The 22,199-nt window shown below is 36.3% G+C and overlaps 1 protein-coding gene across 2 annotated transcripts in view; it reads right to left on the bottom strand.

The window, feature by feature from the left end:
- Positions 1–22,199, bottom strand: part of LOC127970069 (exportin-5) — a 173,632-nt gene that overhangs the window by 32,910 nt on the left and 118,523 nt on the right. For both annotated transcript variants that reach the window (XM_052572303.1, XM_052572304.1), the window contains exon 32: positions 15,219–15,383. In XM_052572303.1, the coding sequence (XP_052428263.1) occupies positions 15,219–15,383 (165 nt within the window). The remainder of the gene's footprint in view (positions 1–15,218; positions 15,384–22,199) is intronic.

The following is a 22,199-nucleotide window of genomic DNA, read 5'->3' as shown; positions in this document are numbered from 1 at the left end:
TAATGTTTCCCTTCTTACTGTCATTTCAAAAAATCACCACGTCAAAACCGTTCAAGCTAACCAAAATCCGTTCGCAATTTAAGTTCCTCGATGTTGTTTCTTCATGTAGTCAAAGTTTGGTGTGTATAGTGTACTTCCCATGTGAGGAGTATGCATTAATTCACAACTGTAAAATCTCAAAAATACACATTCAAATCAAAATAGCTGACTTCCTGTTGATCGTAGCTTATGACTGTGAATTAGAAAGTTGTCCGTCTTGATAAGAACAATTTAAGTACCGAGTTTGGTGTCTGTAGCTAAAACTAAATAAAATGCATTATTATTATTATTAGCTGTACACTTGCTAAACATTTTTAAATATAAACTTATGCAATTGTGTGTGTGTATATATATATATATATATATATATATATATATATATATATATATATATATATATATATATATTTATATTTTTATATATATATATATATATATATATATATATATATATATATATATATATATATATTTATATATATATATAAATTCAAGTGTACAGTTTTCTTTTATTGCATCTTGAAATAAATATTTATGAGTTCTGTGTTTGTTTATTTTATTTATTTTATTTTTTATTTTACATTTTTTTAGGGAGATTACAGCCTTTAATCTCCTCAAAATAAATGTGCATATAAACCATGAACAATTTAATTATAGCTGTATTTATAAAATGCTTACTAAAATATTAATTTTGGGAGAAGGCTATATAAAGCATGAACTGACTATTTACTAATGCTTAGCTAAGAATTGCAGCTATTATGAAGTGTTACCAATGCATTTACTAATGTTAACAATTGAGACATTATTTTAAAGTGTTACCAAATCCTTAAATAATTTAAAAGTGTTTTGTTATGATTTCATTAACCTATAAGCATTTGTGAAATAGTTCTGCTTGCATTAAAGCTTAGTCTTCATCTGTGAGCTGAACAGTTTTACTGTTACATCCTTGAGATTATGTAAATTCAAATAAATGTCATGTCACAGGGTGACAGAGGTCAGTATCAAATGAGTTTGAAATTATTATTTGCAGCACAAATAAGGTTTTTTAGGATTTTTTTTAATCCCTGAAACTGTCAGAAAAGGATAAGGCCTAAGATATTTCTTAAGATGTAATGATAACAGCACAATTAGCAACAACAACAAAAAAATAACTATTTAAAATACAGTTTTTTTCTGGTGATTAAAGAGATGTTTAAGTCTCTCTCTCTCTCTCTCTCTCTCTGTCTGTCTGCCACTCAGCTCACACCCCTCCCCCACTCACACTCACACACACACACAGAGTCAGCACACAGAGTGACAGAGTGAGATCAGATGTCTGACAGTTTTTTAATTTTCTTTTAATCATACAGTGCTGTAAAGTCATGAAACTATGCATATTTCCTCAGAATCACTGGTTTTCTAAATTAAAAATGTTTTTTAAAGGTTTGGAAGCTGCAATTTAAAAATACAAGACGATTAATGTTTCACTTTTTACTGTCATTTCAAAAAATCACCACGACAAAACCGTTCAAGCTAACCAAAATCTGTTCGCAATTTAAGTTCCTCGATGTTTTTTCTTCATGTAGACAACGTTTGGTGTGTATAGTGTACTTCCCCTGTGAGGAGTATTCATTAATTCACAACTGTAAAATCTCAAAAATACACATTCAAATCAAAATAGCCGACTTCCTGTTGATCGTAGCTGATGACTGTGAATTAGAAAGTTGTCCGTCTTGAAAAGAACAATTTATGTACCAAGTTTGGTGTCTGTAGCTGAAACTAACCCCCCCACTTTTGACAAAAGGTGGCGCTATAGAGTGCCTCCTTCACGCCCTTTTAAAAACTTTTGCCATTGTCTAGCTATCAAGAATACTGATATGTGTTTTGAGTTTCATGTAAATCTGAGCTTGTTGTCTGCCTCAAACTCACCATAACAGAACATTCAAGTTTGACACGTTGCCATGGCAACACTATATCAGATATCAATATCCCCACAACAGATTTACATCGGCCGTGTTTTGTCATTATTCTGATGAAGTTTTAAGTAAATCGAGTAAAAATTAGATGCTGAATTCAAAGCATTTGGAAAATGACACACTTCCTGCTGCCAGTTGGTGGCGCTATAACGTTGACTCTTAATAGCCACATATATACAATCGGTATCATACAACGAACAAACCCATGAAGTTTGATCAAATTCAGGAAATGTATGTGGATGTTATTAGACATTTCCTGTTTCTCATTTCTCGCCATAAGTTCCATGCCTCGCCACGGGCAAACCGTTCGAGATATCAAAAATCCCCTCGCAATTTTTCATCCTCAATGTCTTGAGATCATGTTCATCGAGTTTCGTGGCGAACGGGTTGAAAACCTCAGAGGAGTATTTCAAATTCCAGAGCATGCTTTTTTTAAACAGCCCTGAATAGCTGACTTCCTGTTGGGCGGAGCCTATGACATAAAGTGTGAAAGTTGTTCGGCTCAATGAGATCTATAAGTGTACCGAGTTTGATATAAATACATGCAAGTGTGTGTGAGCTATGGTTCAAGAATTCTGACTGTCTTCCAGGGGGCGCTGTAGAGCCCCTGTGCCACGCCCGGGTCCCAGCCTCTGCGGCGTCCTGATGGCCGCAGATTCCAATGTGTGTGCCAATTTTCAAGAGTTTTTGAGCATGTTAAGGCCCCCAAAACACCCCGGAAGGTTTAATAAAAAATAAAAATAATAATAATAACAAGAATAATCCTTAGAAGAACAATAGGGCTCTTCGCCCCTTCGGGCTTGAGCCCTAATAAACAAAGCAGATACAAGAGGGTCCTCGCACCTCGGTGCTCGGGCCCTAATAAACGGAGCAATTCCAATAGGGTCCTCGCACTGCAGTGCTCGGGCCCTAATAAACGGAGCAATTCCAAGAGGGTCCTCGCACCAAAGGCTGCAAGCAGCGATGAACGGGCCCTCGCACCCGGGCTCCCCGCCAGCGAGTGGCATTAGTAAAAAGGTTAATGGTGAGAAATATTTATTTAAAGTCATAAATATGATTGGAATATATCAAAGTATATTCCTTATATGTTCCAATCTTCCTGTTGCCAGCAGGTGGCGCTATCATTATTATGGAATATTGGCATTCAGATGTGTTCGGACCAGGACTCTTTATCGAACATGTGAAGTTTGGGGAAGATTGGACATTGTATGTCTGAGTTACAGCAAGTTCCTTTTTCATGGCGAAACATCGAAATTTGTCAGGCCGCCATGGACACGCCCTTTAACGAAACCTCAAGATCTTCGCAATTTAACATCGCAAAGGCCTTTAGATTACACTGGCCAAGTATGGTGTTGATCTGAATAAATCTCTAGGAGGAGTTCGTTAAAGTACAACCCCTGAAAATGGCAAAAACAACAATTTTGCAGAGAAAATTCTAAATAACTGACTTCCTGTTGGGATTTCGTACCAAGATACTTTTTTGTAGATATTGGTGTGTTACATGGGTATACCGATTTTTGTACATGTACGTGAAACATAGCTCGAGGCGCACTCCGTTGAAAATGTATATGCACTCCACTGAAAGTGTCTAGGTGGCGCTATCGAGCCATTTTGCCACACCCGATGGAATATTGGCCTTCAGAACACATCTGCCCCAACTTCATTTTTCATGGCGAATCATCGAAATTTGCCAGGCCACCACGGACACGCCCTTCGACGAAAACTCAAGATCTTCGCAATTTAACATCGCAAAGGCCTTTAGATTAGGCATACCAAATTTGGTGTTGATTTGAAGAAATCTCTAGGAGTTAGTTAGTTAAAATACAACACATGGAAATGACCAAAATTTGACAAAATTTGCTCATAATATTAAAAATAACTGACTTCCTGTTGGGTTTAGAATTTTGCTCCAAGAGTCTTTTTTGTAGGTATTGGTGTGTTACATATGTGTGCCAATTTTCGTGCATGCATGTGAAACATAGCCGGAAGGCTGTTGATTTTCTTAGTATAGGTGGCGCTGTCGAGCCATTTTGTCACACCCTCTTCTGAATCGACGGAAATTTTCACCACGTTGGACACTTGTGCAAAGTTTCATGACTTTTTAAGCATGTTTAAGCCCTAAAAAATGCGATTCATTTTGGAGAAGCGGAAGAATAATAATAAAAAACAGAGCAGATACAATAGGGTCCTCACACCATCGGTGCTCGGGCCCTAAATATAGCTGCAAGCAGTGATGGCGGGCTCAAGCCATCAGTGAAAACTGTGCCCAGGGGGCATAAGCATTTACAGTAACCCTCTGGCAATCAAGTTTTAAGGGATACGGCAGTTAAAGGGTTAATCCAACCCATCTAGACTTTGAAATCACATACACAGAACAATATACATAACTTTAGTAACACTCTATTTCAATATATATAAAAAATTTGTAAGGTGTGCATTGTAGCTGACACCTAAATTAACACATTACACTTGTTTTATGACTGCAAGTCTTTCTCCTCAAATGCTATTGGGCTTTTACCCAGGCATAGATGTCCATCCATCAATTACGAACATTGAGCCGCAAACACGAGGTGCGAGCGGTCGCGAGCGCGGATGGGAGAATGGAGCATGTTTATTTTTTTTGTTTTTTTGAGCAACTGGGATGGTGCCCCCTCTGGGAGTTGGTGCCCTACAAAGACCGCATACTCTACATATAGGGAGTGGCGGTACTATCTGGAAGATATATTCCTCAAACCGTCGCACAAGAGGAGGTGATGCTAGTCCTTCAAGAATCACTCAAAACCTATCTGTTCATAAAGCCTATATATAAGGTCTTAATAAATAATATTCCACAATACGTCATGCTATTCTTATTAAGTCATTTTTTGGGATCTATTACGTCTCTCCTGACATATTGTGATTCTGAGACTCCAGGAAGGTTGCAGTTCTGGAAAATGGTGGCACTGTAGACTAAATGCTCCCTGATAGTGTCACACCTAATTCTTCACTTTAATTCTTTTGCAGTTTAGGTGTTTCTGTTCTATTTTTTATGACCCTTCTGACCCAGTAAGCATTTTGCTATCCAGTGGTCATGTCTTTACTTTGTAATGAGGTTTTAATAATTTTTTTTTTTTTTTTTTTAGTCTGAGTGAAATGTCTTTTTTTTTGCTCATTTTATCAGTAAAGGAAAAAGTGGCTAATAATTCTGCACACCTGAATATAAGGAGATATTTTTTTCTCTTCCAGTCTTCATGGTCAACTACGTATAGATCACACTCGTTGCCTTCTCTAGTGCAGCTCAACCAATTCACATCCCATTCGTCAATATTTGTGATATCACAAATCCCGGAAAATGCTTGTTGTAGTCCAAACAATTTGTTTGTTTTAGTTTTTAAAAAATGATTTTTGTATAATTTTTTTTTTTAAAGTATAATTTTTGTATAATTGCGCATGTTTATATTTCATATATACACTTGTTTAATCCTATTATCAACAGCAACGGGCAAATGCCTCAAAATCACCTGAGAAGTATTCCAGTTTGACATGTTGCCACGGCAACAATATTTTTAGATATCAATATCCCCCCAGCAGATTTATATCGGCTGTGTTTTAACATTATTCTGATGAAGTTTGAAGCAAATAGAGTAAAAATAAGATGCTGAATTTAAAGCATTTTGAAAAAGACACTTCCTGCTGCCAGTTGGTGGCGCTATAACTTTGACTCCTAATAGTCATATATATGCGATCGACATCATACAACGAATAATCTGATGAAGTTTGATTAAAATCAGGAAATGTATGTGGATGGTATTAGACACTTCCTGTTTCTCATTTCTCGCCATAATTTCAACGCCTCGCCACGAGCAAACCGTTTGAGATATCAAAAATCCCCTGGCAATTTTTCATCCCCAATGTCTTGAGATCATGTTGACCGAGTTTGGTGACAATCGGATATATCAAATTCCAGAGCTTGCGATTTTTACATAACTCTAAATAACTGACTTCCTGTTGGGCGGAGCCTATGACATGCAATACGCAAGTTGTTCGGCACAATGAGATCTATATGTGTACTGAGTTTCATATTAATACGTGCAAGTATGTGTGAGCTTTACGTCAACATTTATGACTGTGTTCCAGGGGGCGCCGTAGAGCCCCGTGCCACGCCTGGGTCCCAGCCTCTGCAGGCTCCTTAAGGCCACAGATTCCAAAGTGTGTGCAAATTTTTAAGAGTTTTTGAGTATGACCCCAAAAGCCCCCACAACTTTGACGACAAATATGAATAATAAACCCTAAATAGCCAACTTCCTGTTGGGCGGAGCCTATGACATGCAATACGAAAGTTGTTTGTATTGATGAGTTCTATATGTGTACCGAGTTTCGTACGTCTACGTGCAAGTATGTATGATATATGGCCCTCCATATTCCAGGGGGCTCTGTAGAGCCCCTGTGCCACGCCTGTGTATCAGTCTCTGCCCGGACCTAATGGCCGCAGGTTCCAATGTGTGTGCCAATTTTCAATACTTTTTAAGCATGTTAAGGGCCCCAAAAGCCCCTGAAACCTTGAAGAAAAATAATAATAAATAATAATAATAATAATAACAAATAATCCTAAGGAAAACAATAGGGCTCTCGCCCTCCAGGCTTGAGCCATAATAATAAATATAGCTGCAAGCAGCAATTACGGGGCCAAGCACTCCAACGGCAAATTTAGGAGGTAAGCATGGCATGGAGGACCACATCAAATGCAACAGTAAGCAATTACAGCAATTTTAGGATGATTGTAATTGAAATGGCTGAAAAATCATAAATACAACCACTAGTAATAAGATTAAATTGCCTTTCACCTTTGACCAACAGGTAATGCTGTAAACAAATCATTCTGGTGTGTTCTGTGTGAGATGTCAATAAGACACAAAAAGTTTAGTGTCAATATGCTAAAGCATTGCAGAGATAGTCATTTTGGCATGATGCCTCAAATTCGTTGCGATGGTGTGCGAAAACAGTTTTGTCTATTGACACAAAATCCATAACATTGTGTCAGCAAATTCTGAAGATCATTTGATTCAAATTTGGTGAAAATCGGACCTACGGTTGAGGAGGAGTTAGAAAAAAATTAGTTTTCAACAAATCAAAATGGCGGACCGGAAGTTCGGCTTAATTTGGAATATTTGGTATCTATGTTGTCGGCATAAGCCAAGGAATGTTTTGAGATCAGTTTCATTCCAATAGGTTGATGCAATAAAAAGTTATTAGCATTTTTAAAAGTGTAATTATTCATGGTTAATGAATGGTTTATTACTCTTGACCAATAGGTGGCGCTGTTACCAAATTTATGTTGCATGGTCAGTTTGAGGTGACAATAACAGATACAAAGTTTGGTGCAAATATGTCAAAGCTTTGCAGAGATACAGCCTCAAATGCATTTTGGCATCAGTCCAGCAAATTCTTTGATGCGCTAAATGAGAACCATTTCCTATATCGACACGAAGTACATAACTTTTGGCCAGTGGGGTCAGAAGATTATCCGCGTCAAATTTAGTAAAAATCGGACCAACGGTCTAGGAGGAGTTCGAAAAAGTATATTTTCAACATTAATCAAAATGGCGGACAGGAAGTATGGCCAATTTTCGCACAATTGGTATCGATGCTCTCGGCATGACCCACAGAATATAGTGGGTATATAGAGATAATATAGAGATCTTTTTCATTTCAATAGTCGAATTTATTCAAAAGTTATTAGCATTTTTGTGATATTTCATTTTATCTCTTGACCACGAGGTGGCGCTGCCACCACACTTTTTGAGTATGTTCAGGGCATGGAGCTGAATATTTTTGTATTCATTTTCGTAATGATACGATGCTGCGTTAAAAAAATACACCATTTTAAAACATCATTCAAAATGGCCGACGCCTAAAATGAAATTGGATATCATTCGACTCGACATGACTCACTGAATCGAAGGAGACCAGTTGTGTGATTTTTAGCCAAACCGTTCAAAAGTTATAAGCCAAAATAAACATTTTTCATATCTCCTGACCACTAGGTGGTGCTGCGACGAAACACTGCAGGTAGTCTCAGCTCATGCTTTTTATAACACACATCATGTTTGGTCTCAATATGCCAAACCGTTGCCGAGATATAGCCTCACGTTTATTTTTGCGTACTTTGTCAAATTTGTTCACGTGTAATTCGAGAACGATTGGACGAATCAACTTGAATTCCATCACTTTTTTCCAGCATGGTCTTAAGATGATCTGAGCCCATCTGAGGCCAAGCACCTTCTGTGCTTGGCCCCTAATAAACGGAACGGATACAATAGGTGCCCACTCACCTTCGGTGCTTGGCCCCTAATAAATGGAGCAGATACAATAGGGTCCTTGCACCTCGGTGTTTAAACCAAGAATGAACCGAAATGAAAATGAAATGAAAACGTTTAGCTTTTATATATATATATATATATATATATATATATATAATATACATTAGGGCTGGGACAACGCGTCGAGGTCATCGATGACGTTGTTGAAAAAATACGTCGACAACGTTTTTATTTCTCTAAAAAACGTTTGTAAAACGTTTACCTTACGTGCGCTGAATATACGCGATGGCCGGATCAACATTCTGTCCAACGTTATATAACCAATCCAGGGGTTTTTCTGCATTGATCTCTTTTTTTGGCGGCTGTCAAAGCCTTATTTGATCGGTGGGTGATGTAGAATAGAATGACTGCTGCGCCTGACAGGGCGCGTACGAGAGAGAGCCCCGGCTGCGCACGCACTCACAGTTTTCAAACAACACGAGCGCTTCTTGCTCTTTCTCTCCCTTGTGCATATTAATCAAAATCATTAAACACGATAGAAAAAGGGCGAAACACCAAAGTTTCACGCGCGCTCGCTCACTCACAGTCAAACTACACGAGCGCTGTCTTGCTCTCTCTCTCTCTAAAACATATATTGCAATGTTAAGGAATTCATGTTTTTTTTCATTCAGATGTAAATCAACATGTATAAATTGTTAGTAGTCAATTAATGGGGAGATAATCAAAATCGAATCGGTCTGAAAAAATTAATCATTAGATTAATCGATGCATCGAAAAAAATAATCGCTAGATTAATCGTTTTAAAAATAATTGTTTTTCCCAGCCCTATTATATACACATACATACATAGGCCTTATATTTATTTACCGTTTAATAAAAATAGCATGCATATGATCCTTTGTGTTAAGGGCTTTTAATTTTTGTTTTGTAGACTGTAGCCTAAGACTATCCTACATTTTGAAATAAAAAAATTGTACATTTTATGTTTTTTTTTTTTTAATGTTACAATGTTATATCAATGTTATTGTTGTTTTACATCCTTTTATCTCATTTTACGATTACATTCATTTCATAATCTGTCCCTTTGCACCACCTGGCGATAGTTTCGTGAATGATTTTAACATGCGACTGAATTACAGTACGCGCGGCGGTAATTCCCAATTAGGCTGTCCACCTACTGTATACTCCATATAACTCCATACAAGCCAGAAACTAAGCCTTTTTTGCACAGGCCTATCTAAAGGGTCAATGGACCCACCTAGTTATCAACTGTAAAAATAACAAATTTAACCTCTTCCCAAAAGGGAAAACCACAAACAATCAAGAATGCATGATTATATGGCGTCATGGCTTTGTAATCAAAAAATGTCGTTATAATGGAAGTCAATGGGGCAAAAACAGCCACCAACAACAAATGAGGGAGAAAAAAATTAAATTTAATGCTGCACAAAAACTAAAAATGCATCAAAGCCAGTGTTGCTACTAATCTTTGACATGCCCAAGACTGTGGTAAAAGGTAAAAAAAAAATCCAGTCCACAATCACTTTTTATATTGAAAATATGTAATTTTGTATGTTTTTTTCCCCAAATCAGTGACATCATTTATGAACTTGGTTATTCGAATAGTTAAAATCTTGGATTTATTTTTTTTTTTTTACTTTTGGTAGTTTTGATCAGGACTGAGGTTGATTAATAGATTTATGCAAAAAAAAAAATGAAAAAATATTTATCTGATACATTTTTACAGCAGTTTAATTTAGTGGATGTTTTCATCCTCGCGTAAGGGTTAAAGCACAAAATTAACAAATGTCAGAAAGTCTTATTTCAACCATGGACTAGGGCTGTGAGATTAATCGAAATCGCGATTTGAGACATTGCGATTTGCTTATCGCAAAAGCCTGCCTGCGAAAAGCCTGCTCTGTTTCAGAGCATATGCATGACTGTCAGCCTTGAGTGACAGTCTTACCAATACAGTGAGGGCACCTCCACTCTCCCCAATCAACTCTGCTCTAGCCAACTGTGTAAACACCCACCATTAAAAAAAAAATGCACGGAAAGAAGGAGAGACCCCTACGGAGTCAGGTTGATAGTTAGACAAATTAAAACTAAAGAAAAACGTTATGTAACTTACGCTTTGAAAAGATAGACAACGAAACAAAAAATATAATTTACAAGAGCTGCAACACAATGCATATCATGAGCATCTCTTATTGCATGTTTGCTATTCCCAATTTGGAAGACCGCATACAGCCTGTGTCTCTGAATGCTCTCATACTCGCTCCTCTCTTCCCCATCCTGCTTTAGGGATGAGCTGTTCACACTTGCTGCACTCACCCAGTTTGTTTTGTAACGCTCGGTTATATTCTTGCGCGGCCCTACACCACAAATCTCCATGAGCATATCTGGCAGTATGGATCAGGCTTGAAGCACTGCGTCGACTCACGCCCGAGTCCTTGTTTAAAACTAATGTAAATTCGGTCTAACTGCTTTCTAATTTCACTTAATTGAAATGAAACATTCAGCACATGTTCCACCTTTTATAAATATCCCAAATACAGTGTAACATGTAATCATTTAATAATTTACTAAAGAAATACTTTAGTCAATAACAATCTTGTGGAGAAATCAAAACAAATGAATGCTCCGCACACTAAGGAAACTTACTAGAGTAAATGTAACGTTTTTATATTTATAACATGTAGCCTAGTTAAGCAACATGACACGGCCAAGAGAGTGAAGTTTAACCTGAAAACGGCATTTTAAATTTTTACATTTATTTTATAAGAGTGTCAATATGCATTTTAGTAATCACATCCAAAATACAATAAAAATTTTTATATGGAAATGTATGTATACTATATATATTTATTTGTATACAAATAAACACATGCATGTATACATTTAAGATATAAGATATGCTATTTTTATATATTAAATATATTTATAATATCAATTATATAAATATACACATGCAAGTATTCAAAAAATATTGTATGTGTCTATAAATATTTATAATAAATATACACAGTACACACACATACTGTACACATTATGTACACAATAGTACGTACATTTTATTTTGGATGTGATTGTTGCCCAGCTCTGCATTTTAGTACAATGCTGTCAGTTTTTGCTCGATTTGGTTAAAGGTCCCGTTCTTCATGATCACGTTTTAAACTTTAGTTAGTGTGTAATGTTGTTGTTAGAGTATAAACAATATCTGTACAATTCTAAAGCTCAAAGTTCAATGCCAAGCGAGATATTTTATTTAACAGAATTCGCCTACAAAAAACGACCCATTTGGACTACATCCCTCTAGTTCCTGCAGTAATGACGTCACTGAAACAGTTTTTTGACTAACCTCCGCCCACATGAATTCACAAAAAGGGGGCGTGGTCTTGTTGCGCTCCGACGGAGAAGAGGAAGAGCTGCTTTTTTCGCCATGTCGTCGAAACGCTGTTATTTTCATCGCGGAGTCCAATCATCTTTGTTTGGCCTTCCCAGGTACACTGTACTTGGAGATTAATGGTTACAATTTATGTGTAACTCGGTTCCCGAAAATTATAATCCACATGTAAAACTGTGCAGGACAACTTCCTCAATCTCAATCAGTTTAATGATGGATTCGCACAAAGATTATTCTTGAAAGATGGAACAGTTCTCTCTTTGTCTGGAGAAGGCGTTGTTTATGGACCACAACCGGTAAGTGTATTTTATTAAGTTGGTGCGTTTAACAGTTTCTGTAAGCTGTTTAGCTTTGTTAACTTGATGTTAGGGCTGTGCAAAAAAAACTTTTTTGAGATTTTCATGCGCTCTCATCAGTAAAAATGCTCCTGTGATTATAAGTACATCTCCACAGCACATGCTCCTGCCCACTTGCTTCTCAAAACTAGTCCACTCGGGTTTCCAGGAGGGCCGCATGCACTCAGCTGCCGTTGAATCACAAATCAGGAACCACTGGCCCAAGCAGAAAGCTTTACATATTTCTGAAGGAGGGACTTTATAGAACAAGGAAGACATCAGCCCGTTTTTATGACAGTGAAAACAGCAGTATACAGATAGGTGAATTGTGTGAAAAATACTGTTTTTCTTACACGCGATACATGAACACATGTTATATTGCACACTGTAAACACAAAGCTTCAAAAAAGCAATCCCGCTTGAGAAGCAATCCCGTTTAAAATGCAGTTTGCACACTCCAGCTCTATCTGGGAACTCACGGTCTTCCAGGCCAAGTGCATGCAACCACTGGTGCCTAATTTTAAAGTTTGCTGGAAAACTATGCAGTCCAGCAGTACTGTCACAAAGAGCAACACACCTACGTACCATCCTGACCACTGTACTAAATACAGATAAATCTACGCTAACTTGAAGATCTAAATATCTATATAATTGATATGCTAAATAGATGCTATAATAGTCTATCCTGATCGTTTTCAATGCTCGCAGTTCAACTCCTGACTCACTACAGTGATTTTGACGGAACAAGATGGTTTTATACTCCCAAGGGCGTGGTAGCTCGTACCAAGGGGCGTGGTGAGCTGGAAACTGCTTACATCATCTGCCACCGCAACATCCAATAGGAAAAATCAACTGCAGTAGCCACCGTTCAACCTGAAGAGGGCAGCACTCAGACGTTTTTACACCATATATTGTAGAATTAAAACACTTGGTAACACTTTATAATAACTGCATGCTATTAATCATTTGTTAAGCATTAGGAAACAGTTAATTAATCATTTATAAAGCATTAATAAACATTTATAAGCAGTTTATAAATACAGATATAAATGCTTTATACCTGATTTAAAAGCATATCTATAATGTGTTTAAAAAAAAAAATTCATACTTTATTAATGATCAAGTTATCATTTCTAAAGTATAGCATTATTTACACACCAGTTATTAAGGAGTTGTCAGTGGTTCATAAGATCACTTAGAAATTGTAAGTAAATGATTAATAAATTATTTAAATGTGCATTCATACATATTTTTATTCAGACATATAGTAATAGTTACTTATAGTGTTTTACATTTACATTTACATTTAATCATTTAGCAGACGCTTTTATCCAAAGCGACTTACAAATGTTTTATGTTCTGTATCACTGTGTTGTGTTTGTTTCCGTTTTTTGTTTAGAAAAAGATAACTGAGCCTTTAAATATCCTTTATAAATGCTTTACAAGGCATAACTACTCCTCACTTTAGATGAGCTCACATAAATAGTTAAATGACCACTACTAAATGCTTTATAACTACCTGAATTTACTACATTTCTTGTGATCTTATGAATCACTGGCAACTTCTAAATAACTGGTTTGTAAATAATGCTATACTTCATTGAGAAATGATAAACTGATCATGAATAAAGTATGATAATACAATTATTAAACACATTATAGATATGCTTTCAAATCAAGAATAAAGCATTTATATCTGTATTTATAAACTGCTTATTACTGTCTATTAATGCTTTATAAATTATGAATTATCTGTTTACTAATGCTTAATTAATGATTAATAGTGTGCAGTTATTATAAAGTGTTACCACACTTTATACTCAAATGTAAAAAAAGTTACTCGAATCAATGAACAGCATTGATAACACTAATAAAGCCCCATTCTTATAGATCATTAACTAAAAAAAGCTGGTTTATGGTTTAGTCACTTTAACAAAAATATTTTCAAACCAAAAATCACAACAGAACAGTGGTGCAATTCAGTCAGCATTATTTATATAGCAGGCTTAACTCATTCAAACATGCCCCCACATATCTACATCACAATTTAGAACTATTTGTGTAATGGCGACGACATGTTCTTGTGAGGAAAGAAGGTGTGGTTTCAGGAACTAAGGTAGTGATGATGCAGCCATGTCAGGGAGACAGTATGTGTTTCTGTGCGAAAGCAAAAGCACTTTGGCCTTCCAGAAGTAGATGCAATAAGGAATCATTGTTAAGATTTGTTTACAACAGAACAGCACAACAGAACAAGCACTGTCTGTGTCACACGACTCTGTTGCCCTGAAGTGATGGTAAAACTAATAACATTATTAACTGTCTTGATATATACTTTGAAAGCTGAAGCTCGCGATTATGGAAAGGGGCATTACATTTATGACGTGCGCTTGTGATGTTTGGCCAATCAGAGGGGCTTTGCTAAAAATGTCTGCTATTGAGATAGGTGAGGCATAGAAGACCTACAGTAATCTACAGTATTTAAAAATAATGTTTTTTTTTTTTTTTTTTTTTTTTTACATTAAAGCATGTCAACATATTCTGTTACACCAAATACACAAAATGATGATATTTTAGATAGCATCATATGACCCCTTTAAGGTCATGGCCATCCTAGATTTAATTTCAAAAAAGCAGTGATGCAGCAGCAGATGTCTCCCTGATAAAAGCTATATTTGTGTAATTTTGTGACATAGGCCATTTTCTGTAAGTTTAATTGTTTTACTGAATTTCATCTATTTAAAAAAAATAAGTATTTCATGCCATTTAAAAATAAACAATTGTGGTTCATTTGAATAAGAAGGTTGTTGTTTTATCTCTCGTAGTAATACTAGATTTGCTGTTTTCTTTCCTAAAAAATTACTTTTAGTCATACTTTATACTTAATGTATAATGTGTTTGCATTACAGTTTTACAAAAAACGATGTATAACTGATGATTACAAATACTGGAAAATAACTACTTCAGTTTTGACTTTTTCTTCAGCGCTGATCCTGTTTAATTATCTGTTGATGTGCAACCTAATTGCAGCACGGACAGAATACAAGGACTAGACTTGACCATACAGAACTAAAAAAAATAGACAATATCAATGTCAAACAATATTATAAAAAAAATGAAAATAACTTGATTACATGCAATATGAGCACAGGTGACAATGTAAACAAAGTAAGAAAAGTGGCCATACCCCAACAGTGCCTGCAATGAGCCTTTTAAACTGCTCCTTCTTTTTCTTCTCTCCTGCCTTTGATACAGTGGATTGTATGGTCTTCTGATCAAACTGCTCCAGGGCCTCAACATGGATATCAGGGATCTGATTCATGATGAAACGCAGCTCAGTGTATCGAGGCCTCTGTACAGAAACATTAGAATGAAAAACTCTTAAATCATTGCTAATTACATTTCTCACCAAGTGTTAAGTCGCTATCATAATCATGTAAAGGTGCATTCAGTAGTACTTTAGCTAGTGTTAACATTACTGTTCTTTGTGTACTGAAAATAAAACATACCACAGTGGTCACAATTCTAAGTCCGTCTATGAGGATCAGCATGAGCGTCCCTGACTTATGTAAATTACACAGATACTAGGGAGTTGTAGAGAGCAAAATTTCAAGTGTCGAAACATCATTTCAGCATAACAAAATACATTAAAGGTGGGTGACTTACACCACATGCAATTAAAACTTTTTTATTACAAAAATAAAAATAATTATAGTCTTCATATTTTCTGTAAATATACACTATTAAGATGACTTCACAAAAACAATGTATGTTTTATTGTGAAAAGCTTTTTAAATTAACATCAAGCTACTGAATACACCTTTGCTGATGGAAGTTGTTACTGGCTTCCAATTGCAGCAAAGATAAGGAACCATGGGAGGCCAATGATTGTAAACTATATTTAAATATGTGATTAAACTACTGGTTTAGACTTCCATAAAAAAATAAAAATAAAATAAAAATAAACAAGTTCAGTATTCAACAGTCTAGACCCATTCCTTCTAAACCTTAAATACAGTTCAATTAAATCATCCTTAAAGCATCTGCAGTAACAAAAGCTGTATAGGACGTTGCAGCTATATAGAAATAGACATCTGCTGGTATTTAGCAACATGATACATTGCAGTAATAAACATTTACAGTATTATCGTGAGCACTGCAAACAATTCTTGATACCATATTGTCTAGAGTAAACAATTATTGAAACTGTATTGTCTAGTTTTAAAATGCACATAGCTTCTTATTCATCAAATGGATACATTTTACAACAACATGTTGGTGTGACCAAATAGAGGCAAACAACCTATCCTACAGAAAGCATTAAAAACTGCTAGATCCGATTACCTTTCTTATCTTTTAGAAGAAAACAAACATAACCCCAGGTATTTATTCAATACAGTGGCTAAATTAACGAAAAATAACGCCTCAACAAGTGTTGACATTTCCCAACATCACAGCAGTAATGACTAATGAACTACTTTACTTCTAAAATCAATACTATTAGAGATAAAATTGTAACCATTCAGCCTTCAGTTACAGTATCACATCAGACTATAGACTATAGACTAGTATCACATGCACTATAGACCCCCTTGAGGAACAGTTCAACTCATTCTCTACTATAGGAGAGGAAGAATTGTATAAACTTGTTAAATCATCTAAACCAACAACATGTATGTTAGACCCTATACCACCTAAGCTCCTAAAAGATGTGCTTACAGAAGTCATAGATCCTCTTCTTACTATTATTAATTCCTCATTGTCATTAGGATATGTCCCCAAAACCTTCAAACTGGCTGTTATTAAGCCTCTCATCAAAAAACCACAACTTGACCACAAAGAACTAGTTAATTATAGACCAATCTCGAATCTCCCTTTTCTGTCCAAGATACTAGAAAAGGTGGTATCCTCACAATTATATTCCTTCTTAGAAAAAAATGGTATCTGTGAGGATTTCCAGTCAGGATTTAGACCGTTTCATAGTACTGAGACTGCTCTCCTTAGAGTGACAAATGACCTGTTCTTATTGTCTGATCGTGGTTGTATCTTTCTAGTAGTTTTATTGGATCTTGGCACTGCGTTTGACACAATTGACCACAACATTCTTTTGGATAGACTTGAACACTCTGTTGGCATTAATGGAAGTGCATTAGCATGGTTTAAATTGTACTTATATGACCGCCATCAGTTCGTAGCAGTGAAGATGTATAATATTGATCACAAGTGCAGTATGGAGTACCTCAAGGCTCAGTACTAGGGCCGCTACTCTTCACGCTTTATATGTTACCCTTGAGAGATATCATCAGGAAACATGGTGTTATGCTGATGATACTCAGCTCTATATTTCTTCGCGGCCCAGTGAAACACACCAATTTGAAAAACTAATGGAATGCATAGTCGATATAAAAAACTGGATGACGAGTAATTTCTTCTTTTAAAAAAAAAAACCAGAGGTGTTAATTATAGGACCTAAAAACTCTGCATGTAATAACCTAGAACACGGTCTAAGACTTGATGGCTGCTCTGTCAATTCTTCTTCATCAGTAAGTAACCTTGGTATGCTATTTGATCGCAATCTTTCCTTAGAAAGCCACGTTTATAGCATTTGTAAAACTGCATTTTTCCGTCTCAAAAATATATCTAAATTACGGCCTATGCTCTCAAATGTCAAATGCAGGAATGTTAATCCATGCATTTATGACCTCAAGGTTAGATTATTGTAATGCTTTATTGGGTGGTTGTTCTGCATGCTTAGTAAACAAACTACAGCTAGTCCAAAATGCAGCAGCAAGATTTCTTACTAGAACCAGGAAGTATGACCATGGTTTAGCACCTGAGTATTTGAATGAGCTCCTTTTACATTATAATCCTCTACGTTCTCAAAATTCAGGGAATTTGATAATACCTAGAATATCAAAATCAACTGCGGGTGGCAGATCCTTTTCCTATTTGGCGCCTAAACTCTGGAATAACCTACCTTTGTTCATCGTTCGGGAGGCAGGCACACTCTTGCAGTTTAAATCTAGATTAAAGACCCATCTCTTAAACCTGGCTTACACCTAACACACTAATATGCTTTTAATATCCAAATCCATTAAAGGATTTTTAGGCTGCATTAACTAGGTAAACCGGAACCGGGAACACTTCCCATACCACCAGATGTACTTGCTACACCAATAGAAGAATGGCATCTATGGTAATATTAGTCTGTTTCTCTCTTATTCCGAGGTCACCGTAGCCACCAGATTCAGTCTGTATCCAGATCAGAGGGTCACTGCAGGCACCCGGATCCAGTACGTATTCAGACCAGATGGTGGATCAGCACCTAGAAAGGACCTCTACATCCCTGAAAGACAGCGGAGACCAGGAAAACTAGAGCCCCAGATACAGATCCCATGTAAAGACCTTGTCTCAGATGACCACCAGGACAAAACCACAGGAAACAGATGATTCTTCTGCACAATCTGACTTTGCTGCAACCTGAAATTGAACTACTGGTTTCGTCTGGTCAGAGGAGAACTGCCCCCCCCCCCAACTGAGCCTGGTTTCTCCCAAGGTTTTTTTCTCCATTCTGTCACCGATGGAGTTTCGGTTCCTTTCCGCTGTCGCCTCTGGCTTGCTTAGTTGGGAACACTTCATCTACAGCGATATCGTTGACTTGATTGCAAATAAATGCACAGACACTATTTAAACTGAACAGAGATGACATCACTGAATTCAATGATGACTAACTCCCTTTAACTGTCAGTTTGCATATTGACAATGTTTTCCTAATGAATGTTATTCAGTTGCTTTGATGCAATGTATTTTGTTTAAAGCGCTATATAGATAAAGGTGACTTGACTTGCTTATGGAAGAGCAAAAATCCAGTTTTACTAGGTATAGGTATGTGTTTGAGTAAAATTAACATATTTCTTTTATTATACTGTATGATCTACTGAAAACATTTGTGTCTGCACTGACAACTACTGACAAACATTTGTGATTTAGAGCATTTATTTGCAGAAAATGACAACTGCTTGAAATAAAAAAATACATATATATTTAGAATGAAATTTTTTGCATGTAGGCAAAGAAAAGCAAGTTCAAGTTTTAAAAAACACACTAATAAAGTTTTAACTTAGGAAGAGTTAAAAAAGAAAAATCTATATTCGGTGGAATAACCCTGATTTTCTTGGCCTGGCTGTGTGGCACAGAGCCTAGAGCAGGGCTATTCAATTAATTTCATCTGAAGATCAGATTATAGAATTGAAAATTTGAAGGGGGCCAAGAGGGTTGGGGGCCATCCCAATCTCTTTAAGGGGGGGGGGGGGGGTGTTTACTTTATTTCTATAAAATCATTAATTACAATTAAATGCATATTCAGTAGTAAAATGAATTAATATTACCAACAGCAACATCTATGAAAGGTTAACATTTGTGTTGTCTGTCAATAAAAATATATATATATTCAAACATTTTCTTTAACCATGACTAAATGATTATCAATATATTGTCATAATTTTACACTGCACCTTCAAATGAATGTTGAAACAACAAAGATGGTATTTTTAAATTTATATTTAATTACATCTCTTAACAAAGTTTCTTTATTACTAACACATTTTTGATAATACTGCTCATGATGTCTCTATTAAATGCATCTTCCTCTCAATTTTAGCCATTACAGTATAATATATATATACATATATATATATATATGTATATATATATATATATATATTAGGGGTGTAACGGTTCACAAAATTCACGGTTCGGTTCGATACGATACACTGATGTCACGGTTCGGTTCGGTTCGGTTCGATACGTTTTAGATACAGCAAAATGTAAAAACATCTCAACTTTTCAGAATGCCGCAAGCGCACCGCGGGTCATGTGACAAGAACTAACCAATCAGCTTGATCCTTTCCCGTAACAACGTTGAGAGCTCAGCCAAGATGAAGGATCAGCTGATCATAGTTGTATATGGATTGCAATTTTGAAATAAATTTAGTAGCAGAGCTACTGCAAGCGATTTTTAGAGCTGCAAATCCATTTATCCTTCGCTGAAATTTCCGCGTCTCATGGAGAGAGCACGTCATTGTTGCTTAGCAAAGACAGACGCCTCATGAGCGCTTCTGCCCAAGCGCTTTGGAAAGGAGGAGAAAGACGCGCTTAGCGTTTTCCATGCGTTTTTAGGCACGATATGTGAACGGCCCCTAAGGCGCTCGCTCACTCAGCACGCGCTGAAGGCTCGTTGCAAAATGTCGAATGCCTTTAACAGACCAGAAATATAAGATCCTAAAATAACCAACAGGTCTGGTGTTTGGGTTGGATTCCCTGTAAGCTATAGTTTCTAAATGCTGCAGGGATAGTTTGCTGCGTGCATGTTTCTCCTTTTTTTCGTCTTTTCCCAGATAGTACTGACGCATATATCCCAGATATTCCCGCTGGTGTTTTTTTTTTTTTTTTTTTTATTCCCGCTGGTGTACCCTGTCATGTTGCAGATGCGACATACCGTTGTTTTTTTATCCACCACTCTCTTGCCATCACCATTATAGCTTAAAGGGAATCCAAAGTGCACCCAAACACCAGACCTGTTGGTTACTGGAGGATCTTCTCATTTCTAGTCTGTTAAACGCATTGGCTATTTTGCAACGAGCCTTCAGCGCGTACTGAGTGAGCGAGCGCCTGCTGAGTAGCCTAACATAAACATATAAGATGGTGTTTTTTTCTTCTTCGGGAGTGTCAGGGGCGTTGCCTGTTACGTTGTTTGGGTTATTGGGCTACCTTGTTGAACGCATATCATTATATTTCTCTCTCTCTCTTTTTTTTTTTTCAAATATAATTAATTACTCCAACGAACCGTTCGGTATACATAATGCGTACCGCGTACCGAACCGAAAGCGTCGTACCGAACGGTTCAATACGAATACGCGTATCGTTACACCCCTAATATATATATATATATATATACATATATATATATATATATACATATATATATATATATATACATATATATATATATATATACATATATATATATATATATATATATATATATATATATATACATATATATATATATATATATTTTAACTTTACCTAGGCTCTGAAAATATAACAATTTAAGAAAATGTAAAACAATTTTCACAAAATATAAATTGTATATACATAAACCATATATATTAATCTTTAATTAATTATTTAGAGAATAATTAATTATTCAAGCTACAAAATTTAATCAGCGACTAGAACAGTCTAGTGATTTCTCTATTTCATTTCCGTGATTTCACAGACTTCAGCAAGTTTCACAGCAGCGCTGCCTCTTTAAAATCTGACATGCATGATGTATATCTGAAAATTATATCCGGTTTTACAATTACTCAATTAAGGCCGTGTTTACAAAATCGCTCGCCAAAACAGTGCATTTTGACACATTTGCATGTGTTTTTGTTGTTTAAAGTGCTACTGGCGCATTGGTCCTAAGCAGTTAGCCAGCATGTGTGTTCAGCCGAACGCACAGACATTTAAACTACCGGTGTAACGTTATTGCATTTGATAATCACCTTCATCCAGTCTGCGTTATTTCTTGAAATACATTATGATCGAAAGCACTCTGTTTGTTTAAACTAGAGTTGACTACCATAACTGCCTTACACAACCGCTTGTCAACGCTGATGTTGTGGTCTAGTAGATTGTTCTTGTTGTGTCTCTATCAATCAGGGTCGCCAGGTTTTCACAAGAAAACCCACCCAAATACTACTCAAAACAAGCAGAAAACTAGCTCAATTGGATTTAAAATCGTGATTTTTGGTGGGGGTCCACTGCTTAAATTCACATTCCAGGGGATAAATATCGTGTTGTTGGAGTTGCTTCGACCCGTAGATATGAAAAAAGACCTCCGGCAATGGTGTTAAATTAGCCCTATTCCGCGGGAAAACTGTTAAAACAATTGAAATATAGTTGTTACCTCAGAGGATGAGGGGAGTCATAAAAAAAAAAAATTTGTCCACAAGGTGGCAACACTGGCCCGGGCCAGTAAAGGAATAGACGCAGTGTTGCCACCTTGTGGACAAATTTTTTTTTTTTATGACTCCCCTCATCCTCTGAGGTAACAACTATATTTAAATTGTTTTATATACAGCAGTCAACAGACGACCTTATAAAAAATAATACATCCTTT

This window comes from Carassius gibelio, chromosome B13 (genome assembly GCF_023724105.1).
Source record: "Carassius gibelio isolate Cgi1373 ecotype wild population from Czech Republic chromosome B13, carGib1.2-hapl.c, whole genome shotgun sequence".
Taxonomy (NCBI): domain Eukaryota; kingdom Metazoa; phylum Chordata; class Actinopteri; order Cypriniformes; family Cyprinidae; genus Carassius; species Carassius gibelio.
Note: the sequence above shows the minus strand (reverse complement) of the source record. Positions and strands in the feature narration are given on the sequence as shown.